This window comes from Coturnix japonica, chromosome 4 (genome assembly GCF_001577835.2).
Source record: "Coturnix japonica isolate 7356 chromosome 4, Coturnix japonica 2.1, whole genome shotgun sequence".
Classification (NCBI taxonomy): Eukaryota; Metazoa; Chordata; class Aves; order Galliformes; family Phasianidae; genus Coturnix; species Coturnix japonica.
The window spans coordinates 18,061,532-18,077,529 of NC_029519.1; the positions used below are offsets into that span (position 1 = coordinate 18,061,532).

Consider the following 15,998-nt stretch of genomic DNA (forward strand, 5'->3'; position numbering starts at 1 on the left):
TGTTTATCACAAAATTTTACCTCCCCACCTGTTTGGTCTTTGAAATGGAAGTTCAGACCATAGTTTACTTCTGTTAATGTCTTCAGACATGGATAGAATTTACTTCAAAGTGGTGTGCATGTTTTAATAATACACTATAACTCAGTTATTTATAATTTATGATGAGTTAGAAATTCATAGGATATGCAGACACTGAAATGTTAAATCTATTTACATGAGGGAAGTAACACGCCATATTCTTAAAAAGCACCAGGAAGCATATTTTTATTCCACTATGATTACAGATAACCTCATACCGTATTGTTTTAAAGTGCTACTAAAGATAGTTAATTCACATAGTGTACGAGGAGGCTTATCAGCAATGAAAATAAAGATAAAACATCAATCTTCTATCAATGTGAATGTTCAGAATATTCATTGAGGATTTCCTCATCCACTTTCTCATGAAGAAAACCAATTTACTCAGGTGTACTGTACTAACAGAGGCTGAAAGCTTGCATACCTACCTAGGTCCTATCAGACCTGCTTAGAAGACTGTGACATTTGGTATGGGATGAATTTAATTCAAATTTAATATGATATTCCCAAAACATTCAAATTTTCAGCAGAGAGAAAACGAGTAAGGAGATGTCCGAGTTCCTGTTTGACAGCATTTCTTTTCTTTGGACATTCAACTGTTTGGCTTTTTTACAAGACTTGTGACTTCTGAGAATAAGGTAATCTTGTGTAACCTGTGTAGGATGTACTTTTAAGGATTTAAATGTTTAGTCAATGCCAGCAGCCACAGTGGTCTTTGGGACATGCAGATAAGGGTTGTCCAGAGGAATTGCTCAACATCAGATGTATTCAGGCACACAGAGAAGAGAAAGGTTAAATATTAACAGAGTAATGATTGCTCTGGAGGGTTCGTCCTATCACTACCAAGCTGAAAAATTGGGGTGGCCACGTGCATATATAGGAACCTAGTGGATCCAGCTCTATCAGAGCTGCTAATGGGAGGTCAGCAAGCAGCTCAAGTGTGCAGCACTATGAAGCTGCTCCTACTACTCCTGCTCTGCATCCCTGCTGCTAAACCCCAGGCATCTGTTGAATACGATAATGAGGTTGTAATACTGATTAGAATTGATGAAAATAAGAGTGAGAATGATAAATTTTACTTAATTGTATGGATGGCTTACTTGGCTTGCATGAGTTAGCTCAGTTAGAAAATGATACATGCATATTCTTCTACCACTCAAATAATCTTTCAGTTATTTCTTCATGTATATCTTACCATGCAACAGCTGTTTTCTTTCTATTTCCTTTCTTTCTTTGTGCAAACGCTGAATGGAAATCAGTAAGATTAGTTATTTAGATAAATGTATTTAAGGATATTTATTTAGCAGTGCTGGCTAGTGATGTTTTAGACAACTCATCTATGATGTGCAAAGGCATATAAATGTCTGGTTGTTTACTGTCTTGTTCTCTTTGAAAGGGAGAGGTAATCACTGATAAACCGAAAGGTAAGCATTGAGGATCAGTCTAGAAAAACGATTTAACCTATTTTTAGTTTGCTTTGTGTAAAATATTTTCATGAAAAACTTCATTTAGAGTTCTAGTATATATATATATATATATATATATATATATATATATATATGTATATATGTATATATATTTATACTTCAAAAATCCCAGCCATAGTGAAATAGGTCAGGGTGACCAGCAGAGATTATTTTCCGTTACAGGATGCGTGTATGTGTTTGCATTGACCACTGATGAGATTACCTTGCTTTAGCCTTTTGCATCCATTTTGTGATTTGCATGCTGCCTGCATTTGGAACTCCCTGAAGCCTCTGATGATTATACCTGTCTGCGATTTGCAGCTAAGCCTTAATGGGATTGGAGGTGACTGAAGATTTTGATGCAGTTGTCCCATGATTCAAAAGGCTTTATTCCAACAGAGGGCGTAGGCTCCTTGCTCAGCCTGTTAGACTCTCAGGCTGAAGATGATGGAAGATTTTCAAAGAAGTGAAATGGTTAAACATGGCACACCATCTTATCGATGGAGTAGAGCTCTCGTAGGGCCAGTGTTCTCTCCAGGACAGGCCCTAGCTGCAGGCAGGCTTCAGCCTAGGCTCAGAGATCTTGTTCTGCCCGGTTTTGCAGGATGACGGCCCTCTGATCGATGTTCGAGGCCACCGACCCTTGGACAAGCGGCGGGAAGCAGCCCCCACACTCAGGCCTGTGGCACCCCCCATCTCTGGCACTGGATACCAGCCCCGGCCACCAAAGCGGGACAAGCAGGGCATGAAGAAGGAGCGGATTGTCTACCCTGATGCTGGAGGCTGCAAGCATGCTCTTGATGAGCTGGTAGGTGTCTGCCTGTTTGGCTGGAAGGGTGCTGAAGACAGCATTTTCTATGCCAAGTGTAGCAAGGTCATGCATTTAAAGAAGCCCAACTCTGTGTCTTTCCACCTGAATTTGGCCAGGCTTCCACAGTGCTCAGCTTCTTAAGATGGCTATTTGTTAATACAACATAATCGGCTGTTTCCTATGAGAGATACACATGGCCAAGCTGTGGAAAAGCACCTTGATTCTCTGAGGCTAAAGAAGAAAGGAATAGGCAGCAGGCACAGGCTCCAGTTGTTCCTGACAGAATGTAGTCCTAGTGCAGGTTCTTTATCTCCAGGAACATTTAATTGTGCAGAAAAGCTAAAAGCAGATAGTGGACCCAGAAATGGGGCTTTGTCCAAGGGATTCAACAAAAGGATCGTATTGGGAGCCTAAGCGCTCCCTCCTCAACTGCAGCTTTGTTGTAGCAGGTAGATGTCTTAAGTCCTTATCTAAATGCTTAAATATGTGGTCAAATATTACTAGCTATTCGACATTTAGGTATAGTCATTTGCTGACTAGTTTGGAAACTTTTATTTTTGTCTTGATCTTTATACACAGTTCTTTTAATTTTTTAAGGGAGTACTGTGCCCAACTGGGTGTGAACTGCAAACGACACTGCTAAAACAGGAAAAAACAGTGACATCAGTTCTGCGTGATCTAAAAGACAGAGTGGCCAAATTTTCTGACACCTCTACAACTATGTATCAGTATGTGAATATGATAGATGATAAACTGGTAAAGACACAAAAACAAAGAAAAGGTATGCTATTATTATTATTCATCAATGTTAATAATATTACAGCTAAATTGATATTTCTACTATTGCTTGCTAGCAGTACTCTTTTAAAAGTTAAAAATATGTAATCATAAATCTTAAAAAGAATTCCCTTGAGAGAGGCAACGGAATGGATCCTGTACTGAGCCAAGATTCACATGAGGCCTCTAAATGCAGGGGCTCCCCTTCTCTTACCTGTGCTCCCAATTCTATGATACTAAGATCCATCAACCAACTCCTTTATGCCCTGCTCCTGGCTTGGCAGCATGGCTCCCCATGAAGAAGCTACAGTTCTTTGGCGAGAACTAGTTCTTACAGCAACACCATTCAGTCTACCAGCTTGCCAAGAAATAACCATTTTGGTACAAAGAAATAATTTTCCAGGCATCTCTATATATTTTTTTTTTATTATTATTATTATTATTATTATTATTATTATTATTATTATTATTATTATTATTATTATTATTATTATTATTATTACATATGGGAAAAGCAAGCAAAACACATGCCTACCCTTCCTTCCCACTAAGAAAACAAGCAGATCTTCAAATTATGCTTAGTTTATTTTTCCTTGTTTCATAACTTGAAAACATAGAAAACTAATGTACTTCTCATCTATTTGATTTTTTCTAGACAATGATATTATAATTTCTGAGTATAACACAGAAGTGGATTTGCATTATAACTACATAAAGGATAATCTGGACAATAACATCCCCTCTAGCCTCAGGGTCCTTCGTGCAGTCGTAGATTCTTTACAGAAAAAGATACAGAAACTGGAGAATGCAATTGCAACCCAGACAGACTACTGCCGTACCCCATGTGTTGCTTCCTGTAATATCCCAGTGGTTTCAGGCAGAGGTAATCATTTAACTATAATGACAGCTCTTTCTTCTTATCTTTATATCTCCGTGCAAGTTGATGGATGCACCATTCAATAGGAGCGACTGTTCTCTGAAACCCATAACAATGATTAAGGTAGCAGAAAGGATGGATAATTATCCAATATGAAAAAGCTCTCTTACTTGATATCTAGTCTTTAGGTTCAGCTCCTTTTTCAGTTATGAAAGATTCCTCTTTTACAAGCTTGTCTAATTCAAAAAGTCATTGAAATATTTACAATCTTCAGATGCTTGGCTTGAACTTTTAGAAATGCCTATCTGGAAATGTAGAAAATACAAATATGTTGTCCTTTCTTCCTTGATTCTTCCAGATGTTGTATTACGGATATTATAATCAAAGCAGAATTAAATACCTCTTTAAAAGCATTTCCTTGTAATGAGCAAATCAAGGAGTTCAGAGCTCTTTTATTAACAGTCTCTTGGTTTATTCTTGCAGAATGTGAGGATATTTACCGAAAGGGAGGTGAAACATCTGAAATGTACCTCATCCAGCCAGATCCTTTTACCAAGCCATACAGAGTTTACTGTGACATGGAAACAGATAATGGAGGTTAGTGTGAAATAACAAGGCCATTAAAATATTAATATGAATACTAAAACAGAACAAATATACTAATAATTTTCAATTTATACAAACTAATGTGGAGTTGTGAATTAAGTCTGAGTCATTCAGGATATTCAGCAGGATATTGCTATAATGAAACTGTAAATGAATAACTGTGGGAGGATGGGTAAATAAAAACATGTCTTAGTGTAGCTAATACCAATGTATTGGTGGACAGAAGTGGAGGATCTGGCTCTTACCCTGCTACTACATGCTATACAACAAAACCTGAGGTGCTTCTTCACCTTCTGCTTCTTCTGCATTTCCTCATGAAGCAGCTCACTGCTTCAGTGTGAGTAAAAATGGCAAGGCTGAACTCAAACAGAGAAAATGCAGTCTTGCTACAAAGAAGTCACCTGCTCATCTTGAGGTAGTGGTAGAAGGGCTTTATCTTAAGACTTTGTGCTCCTTTCATAATTTATCTAATTAAGATTAATTAATCTAAGTCCTGTTGTTCCTGTAGGCTGGACTTTGATTCAGAATCGCCAGGATGGCAGCGTTAATTTTGGAAGAGTGTGGGACGAATATAAGAAAGGATTTGGAAATACTGCAAAGAGTGGAGGAAAGAAATACTGTGATACACCAGGTAAAATACTGAGCATGAAACATGAACAGTGCCTAATGAAACTATTTTCCTGTACTTCTTGACTTGTACTTCTCTTTGACTTTTTAATTTGCCTGCAAGTCTGTCAAAGTTAATCTTAAAGCTGCCTTGAAGTATATTCTGAAACTGATTTCACCAAACTCTCCTTTGTTACTTCTCAGGTGAATATTGGCTTGGAAATGACAAAATCAGCCAACTTACCAAGATAGGACCCACAAAAGTTTTAATTGAAATGGAAGATTGGAATGGTGATAAAGTATCAGCTCTTTATGGAGGTTTCACCATACATAATGAAGGAAACAAATATCAGCTTTCTGTTAGTAACTACAAAGGAAATGCAGGCAATGCTCTGATGGAAGGAGCTTCACAGTTGTATGGAGAAAACAGGACAATGACAATTCACAATGGCATGTTCTTCAGTACTTACGACAGAGACAATGATGGATGGTATGTACTTGCATTAGACATTTAAAAGAAATTACCAGACTGTATGTTTTTGCTTAAAAACAAACAAATGAACAAAAAACAACAAAGAATACTTCAACTAACTTGCTGTTAGCTTGCACAGCACTTTATAGTATCTTAAAATATGTTTTCTTACTCTAAGTTGCTTGCTACTGAGGGTAGAATTGTCATAGCCAAAGAAGAGTTAAAACTACATTATGCTAGTGCTGCTCTATAGCCAAGTAAGGAACACGAATACTGAATTTTACTGATTCCAGGAATGATGTTACAATAGATAAAGTGTCAGTCCGAATAAAATATACTCATCATCAGAGGCTGATGGTGGTAGTGCTTAGGACTATTGTTTTGGTTAAGTAGGAATATTGGTACTTACTCCAGAAGGACAGAGATGAGTCCTGAGGGGAGAGACAGATTACGATAAAAGTTCTGCCTACTCAGAAGACACAGGAGCTCAGTTGTAGAAGACATTTCAGATATCAAGTGCTAAATTATAAGTGTTAGGGCTTTAATCTTAAAAATAATACATTTGTTCAGATTTGAGAATATATACAATTGTCATTATTTCTAGTATCTTTGAATTGTGATGATATTGCAGTTATCACTATGAACTGAAGGAACTGTAGTTATCAATTGGTAAACTATAATGTCATTTCTAAAGAGACAACTAAAATTTTAACCATCTCTAATAAGCAGCTTCACTTGCAAGTGCACAGCATAAGCACATGCTTGTAATAGTCAATCTTCTATAGGAAGTTTAGGTAAGATGTAAAGTATTTGTTGTAATTTGAAAATTTCAGTACAGGGACACATTTACATACTCAGATCTATTTGCTTACAGTTCATCTGTGACTCTTAACTCCTGTTTTTACTTCATCAGGTTAACTACAGATCCAAGAAAACAGTGTTCCAAAGAAGATGGTGGTGGATGGTGGTACAATCGCTGCCACGCAGCCAACCCTAATGGCAGATACTACTGGGGAGGGACTTACAGCTGGGATATGGCAAAACATGGTACAGATGATGGTATTGTATGGATGAATTGGAAGGGGTCATGGTATTCAATGAAGAAGATGAGCTTGAAAATCAAGCCATACTTCCCAGATTAATCATTATCAAAATGTATAGAATCAGGGATTTTCTTTTCATATTTGTACCTTGTTTTGTTTTTTTGGTATGGTATTCAGGCTTGTCATTGCATATGAGAACCAAATGTGCAGGTCCCATCATATCATGACCCAAAGTGAAACATGATGATGACTGAACCATGAACATTAGCCATAAAGAGTATTTTGTTCATTTTCTTCATTTGTTCACAAGACAAAAGTACTGGTCTAGAATAAGGCTTAAGGCTAATAATACATATAAAAATATAGCTGCTTCACTCTTTTACAAAGAGGTTGCATACCAAATCTGAAGAGGGAATGGATTACTGTAAAAATGTTTTCTAAAAATAAAATAAAGCCTTGAAACTGAAGTTTTCTTCACAGTTCCTGAGTATTTGTACGTAAACTGGGAAGAAAAAAAATCCCACCATAGAAAGGACTGCTTTCTTCTTTGATATCATAAAGGCATGGTAAACTACCCGTATAACATATTGAGAAGGAGTAGAGTTTAAAATATAAATAAATAAATAAATCTGTAGGTCAACTGCCAGTTCAAATCCTATTTTCTGGAACAGATAAGTACTTTCCTGAAACCGAGCTCACATACCGTGACTCGTGACATGATTTCCAACGTCCCACATCCTTTACAGTGAATCCTATACAGTATTAGGAGACATAAACAGTATGTCTTTCACTGAGTCTCTGCTGTGGGACATGAGCAATTCATGATTCCAATCACAGTGTAGTTCTGGTTTAAAGGACATGCTAGAGAATGTCTTGTTCAAACTTGCTCAAATCAGGGACAACTTCAAAATTAGATCAAGTTACTGAGGGCCTTTTGCCAGTTTGCCATTGGCTATATGTATGCAGGAGCACCCAAAATGAAGTATGACATCCTTGCTACACATGGGACAGCAGAGAGGCTGTAATCAGGTGTAATGCTTTAATGTGATGGAAAGTATAGCAACAGTAGTGGGGTGGCACAATCCTAGACTGCAACAAATGAGAACAAACCCAAACACAGCAGGCATTGACACAAAAACAAAGGAAGAAAAATTACTTACCTTTGGAAGGCCTCAGGTAAGCAGGGATCTTCATCAGGATACCTTTACCTTCACTGTCAACCTTAAATGAGGACTGGAAAGGGATGGATCCTGGCTCCCCCCCTTTTGGTCACTCTTTTTGTTTTGTCTTTTCAACCCACCAAGCCTCTGCCTGTTATATTCTTCCCTTATCCTCACAACTTATCAGGGGTAAATGGAACAGGGTTGCCATGTGACTTTGAGGCTCATTACTGCAGCCTCATCACAGGGAATGTCCCATGCTGCTCCCATTGATCAACAGAGATCAACTAGATCAACATCTTGCTTGCACCAAGGCCTGGTGAAGTTCCACTGACTTGGTAGTACAGAGTCTCATATTAGTAGTCCAGAGTGGTTCCAGCAGGCAAATAGGCTCATGCTTCACTCTCAATATCACCTGCGCTACCCAGACACTAATGCACTTCTGTCGGAGTCTGAACTCTCCTATGGATGTCTGGAGAGCCAGACCCCATAAAATGTCTATGCCCAAGGTGTATTCTGGGACTGGAGCAATAGATGCTTTACATTTCCAGGGCAGGAGACTCCCAACCCCCAGTTTCAACCATGTTTGGGTGACAGGAATGGTCTGTCCCCCAAAACCATCAATCTTTACTCTTTCTCCTTGAAACTGGATCACTATAGACAACTGAATTTTCCAGGCCTGTGTCCACCAATGCAAGGTTTCCAGGCCTGTGTCCACCAATTCAACAAGTTGGTACTTGTTGAATTATTCATACTCCTGACCTTTTGGGAGTATTTTGAAATTTCTGATCATCTCGTAGTTGCTTCCACAATTGAAGTAAAATATGACTAGGTTGCCAATCGGTCTTGGCAAAGGCCACCCCAGCGTGCGTGAGATTATTAAACATTTGTTTCTGGGACATCCATATGGGGCTTGATAGGGGTGCCTGTGGGGTAGTATCTACTGAAATGCAGGCAGTACACTCTGTATGTCCTACTCCATTCAGTACAAACAACAACGATAAAATCTTCCAGCCATGAGGCCTTTTAAGTTTTTGACAACGAATCAGCCTGAGAGAAAATAAAGGGATTTTTAGTTGTAAAGGGGAAGTTGTAAGATTGGCTTTTAAATATTACATGACTGTGAGAAAATTTGAGACAGCAAATTTGATACAGGTGCCGCTTGCATTTTTTCTCCTCAGCTGAAGTAAGTAATCAACTCTGGAAAATGTTATTAAGTTGGAGTAAGGGTTGTTGACTTGCTCAGAAGAGCACCTCATTTTGTCACTTTGAATTACTTCTTCAGCAGATTGATGTCACTACCATTGCCAAATATTCAAGATTTCTCTTCCCCATCACCATCAAGATGAACTCAAGTTGTAGTCCAGAATATCACAGCACACAATGTCATTTTTCAATTCCCATTTCAGAAGGATTGCCTAACCACACATGAGGATATTGGGGATTTCATTCTGTGAGATTCTGACATTTAAAGTTCTCAAACTAAACATGGTATTAAGAAGTACTAACGGGACAAAAGGTTGCAGAGATTTATATAAGGTTTTAAAATCAACATTTCCTTGAAAGGTTTTGTCAGTTATAAACAAGATGAAAGAGCTGTTTTGTTAATAATTAGTCAGTTTATTTTGTATGCCACTGATGTGCCATGTTGTCTTCCAATTCATAGAGTAAAGGTACATTGTTTACATAGGTATATAAAAGATGTTTCCAACTTCTAGTTGTGATGCATATATTAAATGCCTGTCCTTCTACAGGGTTTCCAGGGGTCTTATTTTCATTCTAACAACTTTGAGGGAATAATCAGAAGCTCTAAATGGTATCCAGACTACTCCATTCTCTATCTCATATGGAACATTGTACCTGGGGTCATAGTGGCCCCCTGGGTAGTAAATGCCATTGAGGTTGGCTGCCTGGCAGCTATTGTACCACCAGCCACCCCCATACACCTCTGCACAGCTCTCCTCCCAGCGGTCCTGGTCCCGGTCAAAGGTGCTGAACTTCATCTGGGCATGGGACGTGTACTCAGAGCCCTCCTCCAGCCAGCCTGCAACCAGTGCATCCCCAGCAGTCCCCTCATAGGAGGACACAGCCAGGGCATAGCCTTCCGCTTCAGTCCCTATCTGCACGATGTACTCTGCATATGCAGCATTTCCATCCCAGTCCTCTAACTCTACTCGAAGCAGAGTGTCGTTCTGAGCCAGCAAGTGGATGTTCTCATTGCCCAGCCACAACTCTCCTTGCCCTTTGCCATCCACGCTGCCGAAACCTCTCTTGTAGTCTTGCCACGTACGGTTAAAATTCACTGATCCATCCATTCTCTGTTGGATCAATAGCCATCCTCCCAAAGTGGTCTCTTGGTCGCAATAAACTGACAAAACCTTATTGGATCCCTCTGGCTTGATTTTGAAAATGCCACTTTTGGCACCAAAAGTGTGTTTCTGGCGGATATCATCGCAGTCTAAAAAAAAAAGTTGATCTGGTTTGACAGGAGTTATCAGTAAAGTTTAATAAAAAACTTCAGAGGAATCCAAGCAGCAATAGATCTGAGGGGAATTTGTTAAATGTGTCTTGGACTACATAAGGTTTAGTGACAGGCAACATTAAAAAAGATTTGAGAGAGGAAAACCTTACACAGATCTTAAATTGCTAATTGTCTATCCAATACCCAAATATTAGTGATATAGTTTCCCTATTATTTCCAAAGTGGTAACAAACAGACACCGTTCTGGCATTTTATCATCACACTGTTATACTGCAGTATCTAAAAATATTCTGTCAGTTTGGTTATGAATTGAATTTGGCTCCACTACCTCAATTACTACTTCTGTGTACCTTTCCCATTGTAGTCTCTCCTTGTACTCATTGCTGCTGGTCTGAAGCTTCGTGCCTGAAAGTCTGGGGTGTCCTCTGCACTCTGATCATGTTGCACCCCACCTAGCTGCTCAGATATTTCACGGGTCTTTAGTGACTTGGTTTCAAAAGTGGAGCCTCCCTTGTTGAAACTAGAAGAGGAGCTGGTCACTACAGTCTTGGAGTGACTTGCACTGCTGGCAGCAAATCCAGATGGCTGAAGTCCTCCAAAGTCATCTTCTTCCTCCTCCCCTAAGTCTGTGAATTTGTCTTTCCCTCCAGTGCTTAGGTGGCTGCTGCCTGCCCCAGTCACACGGCTGCTGGTTGCAGTGGTGCTTGAGCCCATAGAGTGCCTACTACCAGTGGATACAGAGTCATGGGTGAAGAATGACTCTAGATCGGGCAGAAGCCTGTCTAGCTTGTGGAAGTCACCTGCCCCACTAAAATGGTATGTGCTTCCTTCTCGTCCCCCTTGTAAATGGGAGCAGTCTGAGCCATCAGAGGAAACCATTTTTTCAACTATTTCTTCTCTAGGACCATCAGGGCCAGTGATGACTTTCTTGGTGACAGTTCTGGTGCATCTATGGACAGAGGAAGTTAGGTCTACCAGGCTAGGGTTGTCTCTCCCATGAGCAGAAGTAACTAATTTGCTGGTGTGGGAAGGTGAAGAATCCCCCCTTCCTTCTGCCACATGGTAAAAGGTCTCGCCTCGGGAGGAGGCTGAGGCTGTTTCTGGTCTTTCTAATACCACTTGCATCTGCTTGATGTTATTAAATGCATTCAGAGCCTGCATTTCTGGTGGAGGCTTGAGCTTAAAATGTTCAGGAACATTCGAGTCCTTAAGCGGCCTCATTTTCAGTGTGCTCAAGGCAGTTGCTTGAAAGTCTGGGTTCATGTCAATGGAGCTGGCCTGGGTAAGCTGCTTCTGGATGTTTTCATAGCCTTCTTTGTCCACCTGGTAATCAAAACTTCTAGCACAGCTTCCTTTGCAAGCTCGTATCTTAATATCAATGTCCACCTACATAGACAGAGAGAAATAACTGCATTAGGGAACTTTCCTGAACTTTCTCAAGCTAGTGTGTCCTTTACCTAGGCTGGAAAAAATGTGCAAGCTGCCCTGGTACCTTCCATCTACAGATAAGCTTTTCAGAAGCTCCCTTTCGAAATCTACCCTGGCACACACAATACACATCTCCATACATGGAGAGATATGTTGTGGCATGTTTACAGTTTCTGCTCCTTCTGATTTTGGACCTAAGTGTGTGCTCCTGGGGCTGATGGGCAGCACCATAGAAGGATAGGGCCTCAATCCTGATCTTTGTTGCCCAGCAGCTCCTTACAAGTGGAGAAATGCCCTGCATGGAGCTGATTACCAGCAGATACAGCATCAGGAATCCCAGCTGCCTGTCTTAGAGCAGATGGGACAAAGGACCCTCCTAAGTTCATCTCTCTTCCCACATGGCAGGAAAGATAACACAGAAAGCAACTTATTAGGGAATTTACCTCACCACAGCAGATCCTGAGAGAACTACATTGTATTTTCTTTCTGCATGAAGCACTGCTCACCACGCACAATGTAATAGACCCTCCTGTAGACAGGCTGTGCAAACAGTGGAAATGGTGCAATGGCTACCTACCTCCAAGCGCTTCATTTCCACCACCTGCTCCTGGATGCTGTTTTGCAGAGCTTTAATTCTGTTCACTTGATTGACAACTCGCTGCTTTAATGTCATAATTCTCCTCCTCAGTTCTGCTGATACTTGACCATAATTCTCATCAAGCTCTGAAAGAGAGATGCATCATGTTCAGGTAGGCGGGTGTGATTTCCTGTCCTAGAAGTGCATCATGTTTTAAAATAGGCATATGAGCAGATACTTAAGAACAAATTTCTCATAACACAAAGCTGGTAAAAATTACATTACTTTCTACTAGTTAGTAGTTAAGAGTCATGTATCACCATGTTTGTTCCGGCTTTCGTTAATCAGGTCCAGTGCAGCATGTGTTTCCACAAAGTATTGCTAACATGCACACACTCAAAAAGTAGCAACGGATAATGAAAGTAGGGGGAATACTTACGCTGGGCACCCTCCAGACCAGGCTTTAGTATATTTATGGTTTCCACAATTACCCGATTGGATGCTTTATAGTTATTTTGACTGTCTGCGAGTTGCTGCCTAATTTTGTCTATTCTGTGACTGTTATCCTGGTCTGTGTCATCAATTAATCCTTGCATTCTGCAGCCTGATGGACATTTTATACCCTAAAAGAGGAAGAGAAATAATTGTGCTAAAATCTTCATGAATCTGTCTTTTTGTTTTTTAAATCAATACCCAGCAATTAAAACACTCTAATATGACTTAGGGCAGTATTATGTGACTTCTTCTGTCCTATCCATCCAATGACTTTGACAAGGGCTTGTATGACTTGGAGCAGGACACCTCACGGCTGACCCCTTCACATCTTGCACCTCTGACACTGGTGCATTGGAATTGCTGAAATGTATGCATAGAATCCTGTTTCAAGTGGTGACAAAGGAACCTTTAATTTTCACTTTCCTCTGTTCCTTAAGAGTAGAAACAAAATTAAACAAAACAAAAAATAACAATAACAATATTAATAACAACAATAATAAAAGCAAAACAATAATCTCACCACATTTATTTCCCAAAGGGCTGCTGTAAAGGGAAGTTAGATCCAGCTTGATCAAGGGTGACCTAGGCTCATTCATTTAAGCAGAATTATCCTCAGAAAATCCCCTGCTCTTATACGTTATAACTCTTAGGCAAGATTGCATCTTCTAAATGTAGCATAGATATGAGTTGAGATGCAGGAGGCAAGAGAGAGACAAACCAACAGTTCATACACAGACATTCAGTCAGCCATTGGGAAGCTTTTACTGAACATCTTGTCATCAGACCTCCTAAACCAAGGGCAGGGGTCCTTGTGTGCCCTGCTGTCCCTATGGCTCATTGCTCACCCAGTCATCGTCCGCACAGATCGGCCAGTTCTTCTCATACTTGCAGGAGGACTGTTGCATGTGCTCCACAATCCTGGGGCCACGCACACCTGCTCCCTCCTTTTCAAAGGTGGTCTCCCCATCCTGAGCCTGCCGGGAGGAGTAAAGAGAAGAGCAAAACTGAGAGTGTTGGAGCACTGGTCAAGAAAATGGAAATGAAAAGCTGACATCCTCAAGCACTCAGTAGCACTGCAGCCTTGTGGAATGCATCATCCAATAGTGGCAAGGCGTTTCTTGTAAGACATGGTTTTGTTTGTTTTGTAAGAATAAAGCTTTTCCACTCTTAAAATTAATGCTCATATGGAGAATGGATGGTGCTTAGAGTATGATGATAATGATGATATCTTTACAAGATAATCCTGAGCTTTGTATGTAAATGCAAAATTAGCTTGAAATTAGATTGAAGTTACTTAAGTTAACTTTGAAACATCTTCATTCCATTTTCACTTGCTTTCATATTCTTAAATTTTTGTTTTCATCCTATTCCTTCTGCCTACTCAAAACTGGCTTGAAGATATGCATGAATTTACTATTTCCATTCATTAGTGTTTCTGTTTTTAGTCCTATAAGCTCCTAGCACTGTTTTGCCTGACATAAAGAACAAGAATACTAATAGCATTGTAATGAAAATAATAATGTCAGTGATGGATGGTTTGCACTTTGTTAATGGAAGGAACAGAAATAAATGAACTGAGATTTTTCTTGAAATCTGAGAAACCAAAGTGCAATTATACCAGCTAATTCTAAACCAACATGCTGTAAGGATTCTTACTGCATTATTGCTTAGTAAAGAACTGGAAAATAATTCTTTTTCATAAAATGTAAAGGAGATTGCTTGAGATCTAATTAGGTCTGCCTAGGTTTTTCTTCATATGCATTACGTTCTTAACAAACAGTATAATTCATGCCAAAAAAGATGTATGATTAATTCACATGCAGAGAGAGTGTTCCTAATTACAGCCTTCAGAGCCAGAACCTCAGCCCTGTGGAACTGGAATGTCATTATTTAACTCAGCAGTTTCACATTGGTTCAATTCATCTTGGCCAAAGAGTCCCCTAAAATAACAAATAAAATATTTAATTTTAGGTCGTCTGTGCCCTTTAAGCACTGGCAGCTCCGGCAGAACTGCTTGTGTTTAGCCAGATCTGCTCCCCATAATTTCTGCAATTTGTGAGAGCATTTACTTTCTTCAAAATACAGTCGTAAAGAAGACTAACATGAGATTAATGGCTGAAACATAAGTGAAAAAATGTCAAGGATATGTTAGTATAGTTGAAAATTATGATTATCACTTTCCTCATCTAAAAATTTCTTCTTGCTTATCTTAGGTAATAAATGTTTCATTATGTGTTGCAATATAATAGACCATAATCTATTGTCATCTTGCTTGCATTCTAGTTTAATTTGATGTTGCTGCCATAAGAATCACTGTTTTCAAATCGGAATTTCATAATAAAGCCATTGTGCATCATTTGTAGCTAGAAAGTGCAGTTGAAGCAAACTGAGGAAGTAGAAAAGGAAAGTAGAATTAAAATAAACTTGAAAATTCCTGACTGTCTGGAGCCTCCAGCATCCAATTCAGCCAGCTTTAAGGCTCACAGCAGCACCTGTGAATCTATGAATTCGTGTTATTTGCTTTGCAGAAGGCAGGCGGGTACAACAAGACTGAATTAATCAAAACAGAACTGGATATACAAGAACTGCTGTCATGAAAGAGCAGCAGTGAAGTAGTCACACTAGGCTTGTGCGTATGTGTGTGCACTGAATTTGACAAGATAGGTGCCAGCAAACATGCATCTAATTCATGCAGATTAAATAAACTCTTACTCTTCAAATCAGCAAGGTAAGGAAATAATGAAGTAAGGAAACTCATACCCAAGCTAAGTTGAGGCAGAGCAACACACAGAGTATCTTCACTGGTATCATCTTCGGAGAAGAGCGAGCAGAACTGTGGATGAGAGGATTCTCTCCTCTGGTCTTTTTGATGCAATTTAAACCTTGCTGAAGAGCAGAGATTAATCATTATTCTCCCTTCTGTTTGGAGACAAAACATGTCAAATGTCCTGAGTCGATTACATAAGGCCTCTTGCACAAGTTTCTGGTGTTATTTGCTCCAGATAAATTTGTACAGCACCACCATGAGGGCAACACCATGTATTCCAGGAAAGAAAAAAAAAAGCATATCAGCTTCAAGCTTGATTTCTTGTAAATTGTTGTTCATCTAGGGTGTATGTG

General features: G+C 39.5%; 2 protein-coding genes across 2 annotated transcripts; one reads left to right on the top strand and one right to left on the bottom strand.

Annotated features, from left to right (window-relative positions):
- Positions 1-973: 973 nt before the first annotated feature.
- On the top strand, positions 974-7,203 carry FGB (fibrinogen beta chain). Its single transcript, XM_015860929.1, has 8 exons — positions 974-1,103; positions 2,149-2,352; positions 2,953-3,136; positions 3,788-4,015; positions 4,493-4,606; positions 5,124-5,246; positions 5,426-5,711; positions 6,607-7,203. The coding sequence occupies exons 1-8, from the start codon at positions 993-995 to the stop codon at positions 6,833-6,835; spliced, it is 1,479 nt and encodes a 492-aa protein (XP_015716415.1). The 5' UTR covers positions 974-992; the 3' UTR covers positions 6,836-7,203.
- Positions 7,204-9,493: 2,290 nt separating this feature from the next.
- FGA (fibrinogen alpha chain) lies at positions 9,494-15,745 on the bottom strand. The gene is made up of 6 exons (XM_015860931.1): positions 15,639-15,745; positions 13,724-13,852; positions 12,823-13,006; positions 12,384-12,529; positions 10,729-11,764; positions 9,494-10,354 (listed from the first exon to the last, which is right to left on the bottom strand). The coding sequence occupies exons 1-6, from the start codon at positions 15,687-15,689 to the stop codon at positions 9,645-9,647; spliced, it is 2,256 nt and encodes a 751-aa protein (XP_015716417.1). The 5' UTR covers positions 15,690-15,745; the 3' UTR covers positions 9,494-9,644.
- Between the last annotated feature and the right edge of the window lie 253 nt (positions 15,746-15,998).